At 41.9% G+C, this 15,950-nt stretch overlaps 1 protein-coding gene and 1 long non-coding RNA gene across 7 annotated transcripts in view; one reads left to right on the plus strand and one right to left on the minus strand.

Moving 5' to 3' along the window:
- The window catches only part of nr3c2 (nuclear receptor subfamily 3, group C, member 2), a 435,445-nt gene extending 433,474 nt beyond the window's left edge, over nucleotides 1-1,971 (minus strand). For 2 of the 4 annotated variants that reach the window (XM_069926405.1, XM_069926408.1), the window contains exon 1: nucleotides 285-430. In XM_069926405.1, the coding sequence (XP_069782506.1) occupies nucleotides 285-340 (56 nt within the window). In that variant the 5' untranslated portion in view covers nucleotides 341-430. Of the gene's footprint in view, nucleotides 1-284; nucleotides 431-1,253; nucleotides 1,424-1,893 lie in introns of those variants that run through there. The other 2 variants (XM_069926407.1, XM_069926406.1) reach the window with 2 other exon arrangements.
- LOC138758056 (uncharacterized) overlaps nucleotides 677-15,950 on the plus strand; it is a 28,159-nt gene continuing 12,885 nt past the window's right edge. The window contains exons 1-5 of one of the 3 annotated variants that reach the window (XR_011354105.1): nucleotides 677-815; nucleotides 1,479-1,755; nucleotides 2,319-2,452; nucleotides 11,480-11,514; nucleotides 14,640-14,686. This is a non-coding gene — a long non-coding RNA (uncharacterized lncRNA). The remainder of the gene's footprint in view (nucleotides 816-1,478; nucleotides 1,756-2,318; nucleotides 2,453-11,479; nucleotides 11,515-14,639; nucleotides 14,687-15,950) is intronic. The other 2 variants (XR_011354103.1, XR_011354104.1) reach the window with 2 other exon arrangements.

The raw sequence follows: 15,950 nt of genomic DNA on the forward strand, positions 1-15,950 counted from the left end.
AGTTCGCACACTGTCTCTCTCTCTCCCCCCCACCCACCCAAGTTCTGATTTACAGGTGACTCGTGAACACGGACCTGATCCCAGATTTTGCCCATCTGCGCCGAGTTGACACTGAACCCCCTGTCACTCGCACTCACTTTCCAGCATTTCACCTGGCGGCTTCCTTCCCTTCATCCGATGCCGGAATATTTTCCGACCCTCTCAGCTTCAATTACAACTTCAATGCAAAATATTAATGAAACTGTTCGCGGTGCCTTCTCCCAGCACAGGCTTCTGCCACTTACCCGTTCTCTCCAACGACTTGTCTGAACGCTCTCTTATTTGACTGGCGCAAAGACATTCAGATCAAACACGAAACGTGTATATATTGTACAGATCTTTAAAAATATAAATATATATGCGAGGGTCTGCTCGAGCGTGTTATGTATTATTTTCCACCAAAGAAGGGGCGGAGTGAGAACGGAAAGATTAGGGCGGGGCCCTCGGGGATCCCTCCGCTCATTGGACGGGAAGTGCGAGTGGCCCGCCCACGCCTTCCACCCATTGGCCGGGACCAGGGCGGGCGAGTCGGCCATCCCCAGATTTCTCACAGCCCTGGCCTCCCTGATTGGCCGATGGAGCTGCCACCCAGGCGTCCGCTGCAAAGACATTTCCGAGGCCAAGTTGCGGGGGGGGGGGTCGCAGAGAGAGGGCAACTTCGCCCGGCGCCTACCTCGCAGCGCGGCGCTTCGCCGCTGGACCCCCGCCCCCATAATCTCATTTATTAAAGAGGTCACGCGGTGACGCAATGCAAAATGAAGCCGCGATTTGAATGGGTGGGTTGATGAAAGGATCATTTATTTAATGGTTGCCTCGAGAGAGAGAGAAAATAAAACCCACCATTTTCGCCCCAAGGCTTCAGTCTTTGCAGACACGAGACCTTGGGGGGGGGGGGGGGGGCTGCCCGTCTTCCTATTCCCCGCCACCGTCCCCTCATCCTCAACCAATAATTGCGGGGGGAGTTAAGCTCCGCGTCGGGGAGGTCGCAGTGAAACCCGCAGCAGCTGATCCCCGGCGGGCACCGAGGCGTCGCCCTCTCCCCTCCGCAGCGCACTCTCCGTCGGGAGGGCGCCGAGTCGGGGGTGTTTCATGCTCGTCGTTGCAGACAGAGCCTCCTCTGGACTGTCAGCCGCACTCCAGTTAATAAACCGCCAAACCCCGGCTGGCCTAACGCCGACTGGACACACAGAGAGAGAGGCTAACACGATACAAACCTTCACATCCAAGTCATTTCGATGCGAGGTCGCCGGGCACTGCAGCAAGAAAGAGTGAACCCTCCGAGATCCCGAGTGTGCAAGGCTCTTTTTATATTTTAAAGCAAACCCAGACAGATTAAATCACTTTGCAATCCACGCAGCTGGCGGTTCGGTTGCCTAATGAACAATTTGGCTCATCTTCCCTCTTCCTCTCCCCCCCCCCCCCCCCCTCCTCCCTCTCAGGCCGCCAAGTTCGTGAGGCAAAGCACAAACTCGGGGGCGAACTTTGTATCTGGGACAGTGTGGGCTGCCCCTCGCCTTCGCTCGGTGCAAGCGGCTGGGGTCGGTGGGCAGCCCTCGCCTGACTGACGTCGGGTGGTTTGTGTGGACACGGCCCTGGACGGAGGACAAGGAGGGAAGAAGCGTGACAGCTCGAAGACAAGCCGGGGAAAGGCCATCGGGCTTCACTTCGGCTGCACCCTTAGGATTTTTAAACAAATATTCCCCCGAGGAGATGTAGGTCAGCAATATTCTCCACCTTCTATGGCGTTGCACGGATAATATTATTTCTGGGGTGTCGATGTTATTTTCTGGGCCATTTCTCATCCCTTCCCCCCCCCCCAAAAAAAACCCTATCCTCTGCATTTATTTATCCTACCGGTCCAGAAGTGGTGGATGGTGTGTCTTCTAAAAGTCATTACCAGCCGCGAGGAGTTGCATTTGGCAAGGGAACTGTGGGGGGGGGGGGGGGGAAGGGGGGGGGAATGGTCTGTTTTTTCATCCATTCAGCAATATTTTTCATCAGTCCCTTCCTTCATGGACCCCTGTATCCCCGCATCAAGCACGCACGCACATACTGTACGAGCCCACTGTCCACAGACCACCCGGTCCTCTCCAGTCTTCACCTCGCTCTCTCTCAGCTCATTGAGTTCCTATTTGTCGATATCGTCCACCACTGTTTCTGTCAAAAAGTAATCTGTAATCAAGTGTCAACTTGATTCTCCTAAATCTAAATGGAAAGAAACATTCTCGCTATCTCAAGAACTCTCCTTCAAAATAACAGAAATCTTTTTAACAATACAGACAGATAAGTTTTTCTTTGGCTTGGCTTCGCGGACGAAGATTTATGGAGGGGTATTGTCCACGTCTGCTGCAGGCTCGTTGGTGACTGACAAGTCCGATGCGGGACAGGCAGGCACGGTTGCAAGGGAAAATTGGTGAGTTGGGGTTGGGTGTTGGGTTTTCCCTCCTTTATCTTTTGTCAGTGAGGTGGGCTCTGCGGTCTTCTTCAAAGGAGGTTGCTGCCCGCCGAACTGAGAGGCGCCAAGATGCACGGTTTGAGGCGAGATCAGCCCACTGGCGGTGGTCAATGTGGCAGGCACCAAGAGCTTTCTTTAGGCAGTCCTTGTACCTCTTCTTTGGTGCACCTCTGTCACGGTGGCCAGTGGAGAGCTCGCCATAGAACACGATCTTGGGAAGGCGATGGTCCTCCATTCTGGAGACGTGACCTACCCAGCGCAGTTGGATCTTCAACAGCGTGGATTCGATGCTGTCGGCCTCTGCCATCTCGAGTACTTCGATGTTAGGGATGAAGTTCATTGCAAAACCCTACAATTTACTTTTGTACTAATGAAGTGAAGACTCTTCCATTCTCCAACTTCAAACAACTTCTTAAATCTCTAAAACGCAAACACAGAGCAACCTGTTCGGCTTGATATTAAAACATTTTTTTCATACACCTCTACTTTTTAAAACTGCTCTCAGTCATTTTTAAATCGCAACAATGCTCCCAAATTTCGTTCTCTTCCCAAAATAATTTGTAGGAAATCAAATGAGTGTTGAAAATTAAAGAACAATGTTCACACCAGCTTATGAAAGTTGATGGAATAATGCAGAGGAATCTTGCAGCTACAACTCCAGCTGGGTAAAAATATCAAGCTCAAGGTCAAACTGAGAAATATTAAGATTTTTGCTTAAAAAAAGTCATTAAAATAAAAGTGACTTTCATGATTAAAGTTAATGTTGTAAAACTATGTATTCCTATTCAGAAGAAAACTTACAAAATAAAGTTATGTAAAGTGTTTACATTCACAAGACACTTAATAGTTCTGATATTAAATATCAATTATTTGTCTCATTGGCTGTGACAGCTAAAAGTGAAAAGAGCAATGTGCATCACCTGCAGGTATTTTAATGAGCCCTAAATGGACCACGTGACTCACATTTTAAAAATAAATGAGCAGTACATGGTCAAATCCTAAGGTTAATCTTATGTAATTTTAGACTTTTTTTTGTGGTGAGGACATCTAATTTTGCAAACCTAAGGATGCCATCGTGCAATTGAGCAGATTTACTTTTTTTTCTTGGCTCGTCAAAAGGTGATAAGCCCAAATTGTGATGCTGGATAGTGGATTGTTTCATGTTGGGAACCCAGAAGGATTCTTGTATGCATTCTCTTCATGATGTGTGAAAAAATAGGACAACATTTGTGATGAAAAATCTCCTCAAAGCCAGTTCTACACAAGTTCCGAATAGGCATCAAAATGGATTGATAGTAAATTTTTAATTTAGATATACAGCACAGTAACAGGCCATTTTGGCCCAGGAGTTCATGCCACCCAATTTACACCTAATTAACCTACATTTCGAATGGTGGAGAATACTGGAGCCCCTGTGGGAAACCCATCCAGATACAGGAGAACGTACTGACTCCTTACAGACAGCGTGGGATTCAAACCCCGATCGCTGGTGCTATAAAGATACTGTGCTAACTGCTACATCAACCATGCCATCCAAAATTGATGGTAATCAAATCAATACCCAAATCAGGTATTACTACCCAAGACAGGAAGACAACATATTTCAATATCAAGGTCTTTAGTCCATTGGAACACTCCAATTCAATGTCAGTGAGTTAACCTTCCTGTGTTGAAATATTGAAACCTAAATATTTGAAAGCCCCTCTAGAAATTATCAAATGGGTATAAAAATCTACCGCTATCTGCAAGGAGTTAGTACATTCTCCCCATGACCACGTGGGTTTCCTACATTCCAAAGATGTACAGGTTAGTGGGTTAATTGATCACATAGGTATAATTGGACAGTGTGGGGTCATGGGCCAGAAAGACCTGCTACTGTGCTGCTTCTTTAAATGAAAATTAATTTTAAAATATTGTAAAGCCAGCCCACATTATTCCCAAATAACCATGCCAGAACTTCTCAGTCAAAGTGTGAATTCTCAGCAATTTCAACCCCCAAACCTGGTTTTGTCATCTTTCCTTACTGACAGATACATTGCTGTAGAAGCTAATTGTCCCTGGTAGACAAATACTCTTGCGGATGACTTGAAGCATACTTCCAGCATGCAAATACCCCAAATACTAAATGTTTCAGATGTCCCACTCTTACCAATAGGCAGACAGGAAAATTACAATGTTTCCTGCCTGCCCTGCCAATTATTGCAATAAACCAAAATTCAAATTACATTTCTGATATCAAGAATATTTAGGCAAATTAGACCATGGACTGATTCAAAACAATAATTTCTGTCTGCTTCTAACAGGAGCCTAAACCTCAGAAAAGCATTTTCGAACTATGCCACTCATTTTTCCATTATGTTCAACCATTCATTTTGCCAAAAAATTTAAATACATGCGAATAGGGCAACACAGGAACAGAGCAATATGCATGTGGTGATTTGTTTCCCCCACTGTATATAATTATCATTGTTAGTTGCATATATGGAGCTGGCCTGCCCACAGATGACTCATACCCTATGACTTTTCCCCCATAGTCCTGGGTCATAAAGGTCGAGGTGCCTTTCCCTTGCCGCCATTCCTTTCCTGGGATCCGAGCCAGCAAGGTTCTTCTGTGTATTAAAGTCTATTGTTTCCTCAGCTTGTCTCTGTGGTTACTGGTAGTGCCCTACAATGCAAAAGTGCTAGAGAAACTCAGCAAGTCGCACAGCATAAAGATATGTAATCAATATTCAGGCCTAAGCCCTTCATCAAGTATGATCTCTTGCTTGTGCTCCATCCCTGCCCCTCCACTACCATTTTTCAGGCACCTGCCTGATCTTTTGTCATACCTTGATGAAGGGCTCAGGCCTGAAGCATTGGTTACATATTAGTAACATTGGCTACATAAAGAACGCTGCGTGACTTGCGGAGTTTCTCCAGCAGTTTTGTGTATTGAACTATAATCGCAGCATCTAGACTTTTTTTTAAACTCCACTCTGCACAGGAACAGGCCCTTTTTCCCATGTGTCTATGCCAAACAAGATGCCCAAGTTAAACTAAAATTCTGCTACTTGTATATAATACATATCCCTCTATTCCCTGCATACTCATGTCCATTTAGAGGCTTCTTAAATGCTACCATTATATCTGCCTTTCATCATTTTATAAACTACTATTAGATCACCCCTCAATCTCTAATACTCCAGAGAAACCAAACCAGCTGTCTAATCTCTCTTTATAGTTCATACCCTCTAATCCAAGTATCAGCCTGGTACATCTCTTCTGTACCCTTTCCAAAGCCTGCACATCCTTCCTGTAACGTTGTGATCAGAATTGCAGGCAATACTCCAAGGTGCAGACTAACTATCATTTATATAAGTGCAACATAACTTCCTTACATACATATTCAATATCCTGCCACTGAAACCAAGCATCCTCTGTCTTCTTTACCATTCTATCTACTTGCATGTCCACTTTCAAGGATCTATGGACTTCAAGCCCCCAGATCCCACTACATGTTTAAAAAGTCAAGCTAGATTTTCTGACCTGAAAAATTTCACTGTGCTCAAGAGAAATGAAGTGCTTTAACCCAGATTCAGGACAAAACACCTCTTTGATGTTTCCTTTGTTTAGTAATGGCTTCCATCAAAGTTGAAAGTAAGATAAGGCTTGAGAATGCAATGTCAAAAATGATTTCATCGTCAATTGTGCAGTATTATAGCTCTCTATTATTTACTAATCCAACTAACAGTTAATGTTACTGCTGTTTATGAGGTAATGTAATGATTACCAATCTCAGATGCAAGAGTAATTAAACATGACACAATGGCAATCAAAATTTCCGCAGGTTCCCATTTCAAATGCTTTCCTGTGGCGAGTTTGAAATCTTTCCTCATTTTTCCTGCAAGCATGTTACCATTTCCTTACATTTTCCACGTAGTGCACAACCAGATGCTTTAATGTTTTAAAAGTAATTTGCCTTTTTTATGCATGTGTGTGTGTGTAATCTGGGAGAAAAAAAAGCAGAATACTGCTATTAAGTCATTTTCTGTAAAAAGAGTCCATATTTGATTTAAAAATTCAGGTATTCTTTTGTATCATAAGCCATCATGACCAAATTACCTATCTTTAAGTAATTGGATGACTAAAAGTGACATGTCATTAATGGAAAAAAATTATAGTTAAAAAACAAAATACTGGGCAGGTGGCTTACCATCACAAGATTATTCTAAAATCTTGTAAGATTTTATTGTCAGAAGGCTTGTATCATTTGGAGATGTCCTTTTGACAATTTAAACTTAAGTTTTTTCTTGAGTGGCAGTGAACACCCCAATCAGTGAAATATACTGATACCTGTGCTTAAACAAACTCTGTCTTTTATACTTGGCGGCACGGTTGGCATAGCGGTCACCGTGATGCCTTTACCGTGCCAGTGATTGGGACCGGACCTGGGTTCGAATCCTGCGTGGTCTGTAAGGAGTTTGTACGTTCTCCCTGTGTCTGTGTGGGTTATCTCCGGGGGCTCCGGTTTCCTCCCACCCTTCAAAAACGTACTGCGGTGTAGGTAAATTGGGTGTAAAATGGTGGCAGGGACTCATAGGGCTGAATTGACCTGTTACATTGCTGTATGTCTTACCTGGAAAAATTCTATTTAGTAAATATGACAACTCTGAATTTGTTAAATTTAGTTTTTGATCCATAAGCAATGAAGAATGTTCATTCCATAGCTTCATATTCTGATTACTCCTTGATCTTGTTTAATGGTCCTACAATATCAAAACTACTTTCAACTAAGAACAAGAAAAGCTATCTCATGCTTGGATGTAAGCCATCTTGTGTGCACTCCAAGTATAATGTTCTTAAGAGGATAACTTTGGAAGTTATTGGTAAGATACAACATATAACCTTTCATCAAGGATATAAAACTGAAAATACTCTGTTTTCCAGCTTCCTTCATTTCATTAGTACGTGCATAATATTCAGCACTTCCTCATGCAGAGGCATGTTCAGACTTTTATCAGACCTATTGACTATGCCTCTCAAACAAAAACTGAAAACATTGAAAATGCTCAGCATATCTGGCAGCGTTGTGGAAAGGAAAATGGAGAAAGAGAAAACAAGTTAATTTCACCTTTCAAAAAAATTACTGGATGCCTGGAGATGGCAAAGGGAATCTCTGTAACAATGATACCAGGATTATCGTGGGGCAAAAATGATGCTGCAGTTATTTAGTTGAGAGGTTTAATGAAGGAAAAAGTGTCCAGATGAAAGAGGAGGTGCTGTTCCTCAAGGTTACGTTGGGTTTTATACAGGAGACAAAATACAGGCAAAATGTTTTTCTACCAAGGGTTCATTTAAAAACCTAGTAGAAAATAATCATTAAAACAAATTAAGAAAATCCTCCAACTTCAAAACAATTCAGCTTGTAATTATTGAATTTTGCTTTTCTTATGGATTCTTTGACCTAAAGACATCAATTGAAGAACAATTACAAACTTGCAGATGTGAGAAAACTGAAAGAAAAAGAGAATTTTTGGAGACACTCAATGGATAATACAGCATCTAAGGAAACAGAGTTCAGGCCAAAGAAGGACTAATTTGCTTATCTAGCATCAAAAACTGCTAGGTAATGTACCACAAGGAGTTGAAGACGCTGGGGCAGCAGCAGACTGGAACAGGGCATCAGAAATGGGGAGAACACCCCCTGTTGAAAAGGAGAAACATAGGTACATTATCTAGCACAGGCACTGCTATCTTAGGCGGAGTCTTTCATCTTTGTAGGATTTTAAAATATAACACTGTAAGTCCTTGAACAGACCATTTAAAGCCTGTACGGAGTCTTTGGAGCAGGACTGGGCAGAAGGGCCCTACTGTCCAGGGACCAGTAGTGTGTCTCCACTCCCCACTCTTGTGGGTCTGCACCATTGGCAGAGTTGCTGTTACACCAGCTCCTGCTGAACTCTGAATACTGTTCCCAAATGAAATCTAAAACAAAGAACACAAAGCACAGGTAACAATGCAAAATTGGCTGGTTCAGTCTGTCATCTGCTGCTGGTCACTATCTCAATCCCATAACTATTCTTGATGATTTTCTCATTCCTCCAGGTTCTTCACCACAGCTATAGTCTTCAAGAGATTTCACTTTGGAGTAGAAGCATCCTTTAGAAGAGGCACATGCATGCCCAGATACAAAGAATAGTATCCTTTCTGGGTTAGAGGCCAGGTTATAATCGTCTGCATGTGGAGATGCATTTCGCACTAGAGAATATCAAAAGGTACAGGTTACAAGGAGAACCAGAAACTACTTTCTCAAGGCTGATGCTGTATTCTGAGGGCAACAAAGCAAAAGAACTAAAGGATCTAGGAGTCTTGAAAAATAATTTACTTGCATCTGTGAGGAAAGTCAATAAAGAGCTTTTCATACAATGGTAGAAAGTACTGAGGGGACCGCTATGATGTCAACATTTTGTAATCTACGCTGGAAAGTCTGCAGTCAAACACTCAGAAAATGGAGACCACGAAGATCCAGAAGCTACCTGCAGACTCTATCATGGAACTTTTAAGGCACTACTCATATTCTGTATTTTTCTGGTTCACAAATGAATGAAAGTGGTGATTCCCAATGCTGGGAGTGGCAGTTCTGCATCAATCCCAAACTCCACATGACCTTGTGGTTTCTTCCTCATCACACTCTCAATGAATGCAAAAGCAGAAAGCCAACTGGCTTTGTCTGCCTGGTACCACTAAACTGCCAGGAGATTCAAGGTACTAGAAGTCTGCAGCACAGACATTTCAATAATTTCCACTTAACTGATGCCATCCGCCAACTCTGCTTAACTCTATTCACTTCTAAATACATTGCATCTTTCACTTCATTCATTCCTTTTCTCCTTGCCTGCTCTATGAGATTGCAACTTCCTTCTGAGCCTTAATCTCTTCAATGACAAAGGTACATAATTTAGCTGATGACAAATCATCAACTTAAAAGCTAACTCTCAATGAAGAGTTACAGCCTGAAACGTCGACCTTTTTTTTTGTCCCACTGATGCTGCTTGACCTGCTGAGTTCCTCCAGCAGAGGAACAGATGGCGTAGCAGTTAGTGCAATCCCTTTACAGTGCCAGCAATAGGGACCGAGGTTCAAATTCCCCGCTGTCTGTTAGGAGTTTGTACTTTCTCCTGCATCTGCCTGGGTTTTCCCTGGGGGCTCCAATTTCCTCCCACCGTTTGAAACGTACCAGAGGTGTAAGTTAATTGGGTGTAAATTGGACTCTTGGGCCGAAATGACCTGTATGTCTAAATTTATATTATGAATTGTGTTTAACTTAAAATATAACCCTAATGATCTTTCCTCATGCCTATAATGTTACATACAAGGAGATTAAGGAATAATTTAATGGAGGTATGTCATGTTATAATGGGATGGATACAAATGGAGAAAACAGATTGTGACTGGCAATTAAGAATTTAAATTCATGGGAGAAAAAACAACCTGGTGGCAGCTATTGTCACAACATTTAAGAAGCACCCAGAGGAGTGCTTGAATCAACAAGGCTTAGTGGATTACTGGCCAAGTACTGGTAGATGGGATTAGTTGAGACGTGACCTAATGCTAGGTCGAAGGGCCTGTTTCTGTTCTATATGACTCCATAACAACAACAATCGGTGAACCTAATTGAAAGCGCTGGTGGGCAATTAATGGGACACTTGACTTAGTCGAAGGTTCGTGCAAAACGTGGGCTGTCGCCTTGTTAGCACGATTTCAGAAATCAGTTGAAGTTCGCTCCCACTGATCACAGTCATAGGGTGACAGTCAAAACTGCAAACCCTTGACCGTGCCTGAAATCAGGATTGGTTGTGGTTCTGTGAGACAGCAGCTCAACTCATTGTGCCTCTTTTTTGGCCTTAATTGAGTGCAAAGCTCATCCTTCCTGTGATTCTCATTCAACTTCATTAATATCTATCCTCCTCCCAAATTAATTCCATTTATTTTATTTCCTTTGACTCTATTCTGTTTGTAGCGTCAGGTTGTGTGGAATGAAGTGTTGCAATGATGTGATTACATTATCAGGGGCAAAGAGTAGAGTTCTCTGAGCAATGAAGGTAACTGCATCTTTGCTCTATTATTGACAGTATGCAGTGTTTCAAAGGAGCTCATGCCTCTCAGAGGAGATGTGATGCATGCATGGAAAAAGTCATGCAGGTCATGCAGCATCCATTGGAAGTTAAAAAAAAAACTCCATAGAGCAGATGTGATGTGCTGGAGTTTCAACATGTGTATGTGAAGAATTTCTCCTTCACTTGAGGTTTCCTCTCAAATTCCTTGAAGTTGGAAATAACAGGAACATGTATCACAGAAGGATAGTAGCTGCCAGGAAAACAGTAAGAGATTGCATGAGTTGAACATTGATAAAATGAAAAAAAATCTTCAGTTGTCATAAGCTGTTGCTGCATTTTCTGCGAACTTGATAGCTTAATGTCTGCAGTTTATTATGCCTGGGAGATTAGCCATATCCCAAAATTCTCCCCTTCCATTTCTTGCCCAGAAGGAGCCACTGCCAAAAATGTTATGAGCACGAGTGACTCTTGCAGCAACTGGAAAAACTTGACTGCTGGGCTAATAGACTGTATAGTTCATCATCATTAAGCTTGTCCAAGCATATCCCCCTCTTGCACTCTACCTTAAAGTTACTTATGTAAGTGATTTTAATCTGGAGGCACTGAGTGTTGAAGAACTCCTCCCACAGATCCCTTCATTCCAGGCTTCCAACAGCTTGAATGACTTCTTCTCAGATTGTTCTGAGAACAATCTCAGATTGCTCTGCTGCTTCTCTTCTTGCTCCAATTATTCCTCCATCCATAGAAGTGGAAAAGAGACTAGTAGAGCAGAAAATGATATAATTTAAAAGTCTCTGACCCTCCCATTTGTAATCATGTCAAACTGCAAATGATTTTTATCAGCATCTTACCTGAATTTATTCATGAGCCATCCTCTTCTTTCCATTAGATCTGCAACTTACATCAAATGATGAACAAAAATAGGTCAGTGAGATTTTTGTTATAATTCTCTCGATTCAACTTCTTGCTCACACTAGGCAGATTGGTTTAAAATTAGATTCATTTATTTTGGTTCTTTGAAGTTTGCAATATTATTCCTGTCCAAATATCGAGAATAATTGGCGATTCCATGTTGGTCCTAAAGTGGAAGAATTTAGAGGACAAAGATAGATCAGATAACCTGTGGACCTTTCTAATGGTGCTGTTTTTGTTAACTATTCCATTGTAGATAGTTCAGAACCAGAGAGATTGGTGGGAGAAAGTGCAGCTTGGCTCCTTCTTATCTATTATGACTTGCACCATCAGAGAAATCTCATAAAGTGATGTTTGTATCAATAAGTACAAGGAATCTGTAGCTTTTCTACAATTTCTGTAGATGAGTTGGCAAACATTTTTAGAAATTCACTTGCCTAATCTTGAGAGGCAGATTTTGATCACTATTAAGAAATAACACACAATTATTCACCATCTTTCATAATATCAGAATGCCCAAAACAACTAAGAATCTATAAACTATTTAATAAGTGCCATCAGGTTTGCTGACCTGATTTTTACTTCTATCCTAAAACATGGCTGGCAATCCACTATTGCCTGTTCTACACTTCGGCAAAAAATCAACACCTATTCCATACAGTTCATATAAAACAGTTCTGGGGCAACTTACTGACTGGGATATTTTCCTAATTAGTACATTGGTCAAGCTTACTGTTTAATGAGCCAAAACCCAGCATCAACTAGAGAATGTTTCTAGCATCAGAAGCCCTTTAATACACTGTGCCAACCAAAAAGGACCCATTTATGCTTTTCCTACATTATTTTCATTTTATTCTCACCAACATTCTTATCTCCAGATTCTACCACTTACAATGCTGATTAAGCCATCAAATAAGAAAAAAACACAATTCTGAATGGAATTTCAGAACTCTGCCTTCACCTGGGAATCACAAACTCCTTTTCTTATTCTACTGTGAAATTTCTTTGAAGCGTATCAATTTTGAAGATCTTCTTCACTCTCCCCTCTCACACACCGATCCTCTCTCCATTTGTCCTCTGCTTTTAATCCCATGCCTTAACCCATCTCCAACTCCTGCCTGTACCACCAGCCCCCCTCCTCTCTGAGACTGAGCACTCAAACCTCAGCAGAAGTCTTACCTCTTTACCCCTCCACCTGCACCTCTGAGTTTCAGATATGTCATGATCTTGAGCTCTTATTCGGTTGGCTCCGCTTCTGTGCCTATATATTTGCCATTGAGTCCCAACCTCCTCCCAGCACCCACAACTGATGATTCATTCTCACATCTCTAACACCCCTCTTCCTCTTGAACATCACCTTCTGGCCCTTAAATCTCTCTTGACCTTTTCATTTCCAACTGCAGTCAAGACATCAACTACCATGACTTTTTCACTCCCCTCACCCACTCCAGCATCACCTTGTCTGAGTACACAACAATCTACTCATTTCGCACGAATCCCAACCTTGTCATTGAGTCTGCAAACAAAGACAATGCTATGGCAGTCTGGCAGGCTGACCACTACCTTGAAGAGGCCAGACAGCAGCTCTCAGATACTCCTCATGCCAATTTCTTGATCATGACTCCACAAACAAGCACCAGACCACTGTCTCCTGCACTTTCACAGACCTCATCACATGATCAGGAGGACTTTCCTCCTCAGATTTCAACTTGATGCTTCCCTAATTCTGTTCTTCCACCTCTTACAAAATCCACAAACAGGACTCTCCTGGTAGACCCATTGTTTCTGCTTCCTCTTGCCTCACTGAACTTATCTTGTCATCTCTTCATATTTTACAACATGCCTGAAACACTGATGACTGAGGCCAAATACTTTGCTGACCTAATTCCCATCTGTTTCCAACTTCCCTGCACCTCTCCCTTGATGGTTCCCATTTTCACCTTCCTTATTTATCAGATTGCAGCACTGGTACCCTTTATGTTTCACTAGTCAGCATCCAGCACCAGTCTCCACCTAAACCCTTTCCTCCCCTGTCTGGTTTCTTCTGCCTTTTCTTTTGTTTGCTTCCACCTATTGTCCACCTGCCCCTTTTAACCAATTCCAAGCCTCCTCTCCTCCACCTGGCTCCCTCTGGCCATCATCCTTTACCCCTTCTCGGTCCACCAGTTACCTACTGGCATCTGCCTTGTTACCACTCCCCTGCTTTATACTGGCTATCTTCTCTCTCCATTCCCAGTCCTGATGTAGGTTCTTGACTCAGAACATGACACAGCACCTTCTTTCCAGTTACAGATGCCACTTGACCTGCACAATCAGATACTCAGATAATGACAGAGAGCAGCAGATAAGATGGGAATGGGAGTTCGGTGTGAAATTGTCTCTAACTATTCATTTACGAGATATGGGTTTAATGTAAAAAAAAAGCTGTGGGGTAATTACTAGGCCAATAACTTCAATCTTCCTGAATAATTAGTTGGAGGAAATTTCAACCTATCTAGAAGAGGATATTAATTTAGAGACAGTGGAAAGGTCAAGAATTGAATTAGTGAGGTAGAACTCAATACAAGTTATGACAGGCAGGATGAAAAATATTTCACTATAATCTACATGGCTATAATATGTCAGAATTAATACATTGTACCTAAAAGACCACAAGTTTGAAATACATCTACAAAAAGATACATTGTTGTACCGATATGTTAATACAGACATAATCAATTTTGCACAGTTTTTGCCTGTGATAATGAACATTGGAAACACTGTTTTCTCATTTTTCGAGGAGATTTTAATGTTACAATAACTTTTATTCTGTTGTGAAGCTCTTATCATTGATGTGAATAGTCGTAGAACACTTAAGATTCTTTGTCAGCAAGATTTTCACCTACACTGGGCTGCGAGTCTTGTTCACTCACAAAACAACAGCTTTCACAAATACTTATTTCTCAGAAACAGAGCTATTTAAAGAGCCAGTGCAACTTAACAAGTTCATAGCCAAACTCTACACAGCACTTGCACACGCACAGCCTATATTTTACATAAACTACACTGAAGACTAATTCTTCCTTGTGTCTTCAAAACCATATGGATTTACTAACATCTACCATCATCTTAATGGATCACATGGATGTGCAATAAAGACCTCTCAAGCACCTGCAGGGGAAATGTATCACGAGACTTAAAACAGGTAATTTCTAAATTGATTATTTACTCAGGCTTTTTGTTCTTTAGAGAAACAAGATCTTTGTAGGCTACAGTTTAATACAGTTGTCCTCTCTGAGCTCTGTGAACTCATACACCAATACTGGACCATGTTACAGCAACTGAAAATGCAATTTCTTTGTCTGCACAGCTCTGACACTGCACCAGTGTTCAATATTCTGTGTGCCCTGCATCATCTTGGCCTACTGTGAACTACATACTTTCGCCATTGGATGAGCTCAGCCATTACCTGCTCTGATGGAGCAAGCAAAGGACAGGCAGATAAAACAGAAAGAACACCAAGAATACTGCTAAGCTAACCAAGAAGAGTTGGAGAAAGAGGAAACTAAAACATGGGTGAGGTCCACTCAATCCAGGCTCTCATCATAGACTTCCCCAAGCAGGAGAATCTTCTGGACATTTAATGCTCAAAGATATCTTGCAAGCTGCATGATATCTACCTCTTCCTATACATTTATCATAAACCACATGCATTTACTTGATCATTTAAGCCACCAGCATATATTAGGAATAGTCTTCAGTCAATTAAATGCCATCAAATCATCCACACTGTTACCACATAGCAGCTATAAATATTTCCAAGACTAATTCAGAATAAATTGAGATTTTCTCTCCAATAAACAGGAGGTTGAATACCCCAATTCAGTGTTGAGTGTCAGCCAGATAATGCTGGAAGGGTTTTATCAAAACTGAATACTTAATTGAAATAATGAAGTAATCTCGCTATGAATGTTATTCCTCACTGCCAGTACACCGCCGTCACCTTTGAAGTCTTACACCTTGAATTAATCTCATCAGAAGCTGGATATCATTATGTAGAAATGCTTAGTCCATATACTAACCTTGCATATTGTCATCAAATGGTTCATTTAGAAACACTTTGAATTGAATAGCTTAGTAATATTTAGGATCAGACATTATGAAAAAACAGGACTACTAAAAGAAATCAGAAGGGTGCAGAATAATGTCCTCTTGTATCAATGAAATACAGGCAGGAGATGCGAGTGGTCACAGCTTCATTTGATCAAACAATGCATTGTGTGGCCTCTTTATATGTAATTGCAAACCTTGACTAGTTGCTAATTTGGCAAAACCCAATATCATACTTCAATAGCCACACTGAAAGCTCCAATAAGCTTATGTGAAAGAAACATGTTTTGGGAACGATGCAATGATGTGCTTCAAGCAGATAAATCTCTTCTTACCCTTCAGGGGCTCTCCTCCCAACA

This window comes from Narcine bancroftii, chromosome 3 (genome assembly GCF_036971445.1).
Source record: "Narcine bancroftii isolate sNarBan1 chromosome 3, sNarBan1.hap1, whole genome shotgun sequence".
NCBI classification, from domain to species: Eukaryota; Metazoa; Chordata; class Chondrichthyes; order Torpediniformes; family Narcinidae; genus Narcine; species Narcine bancroftii.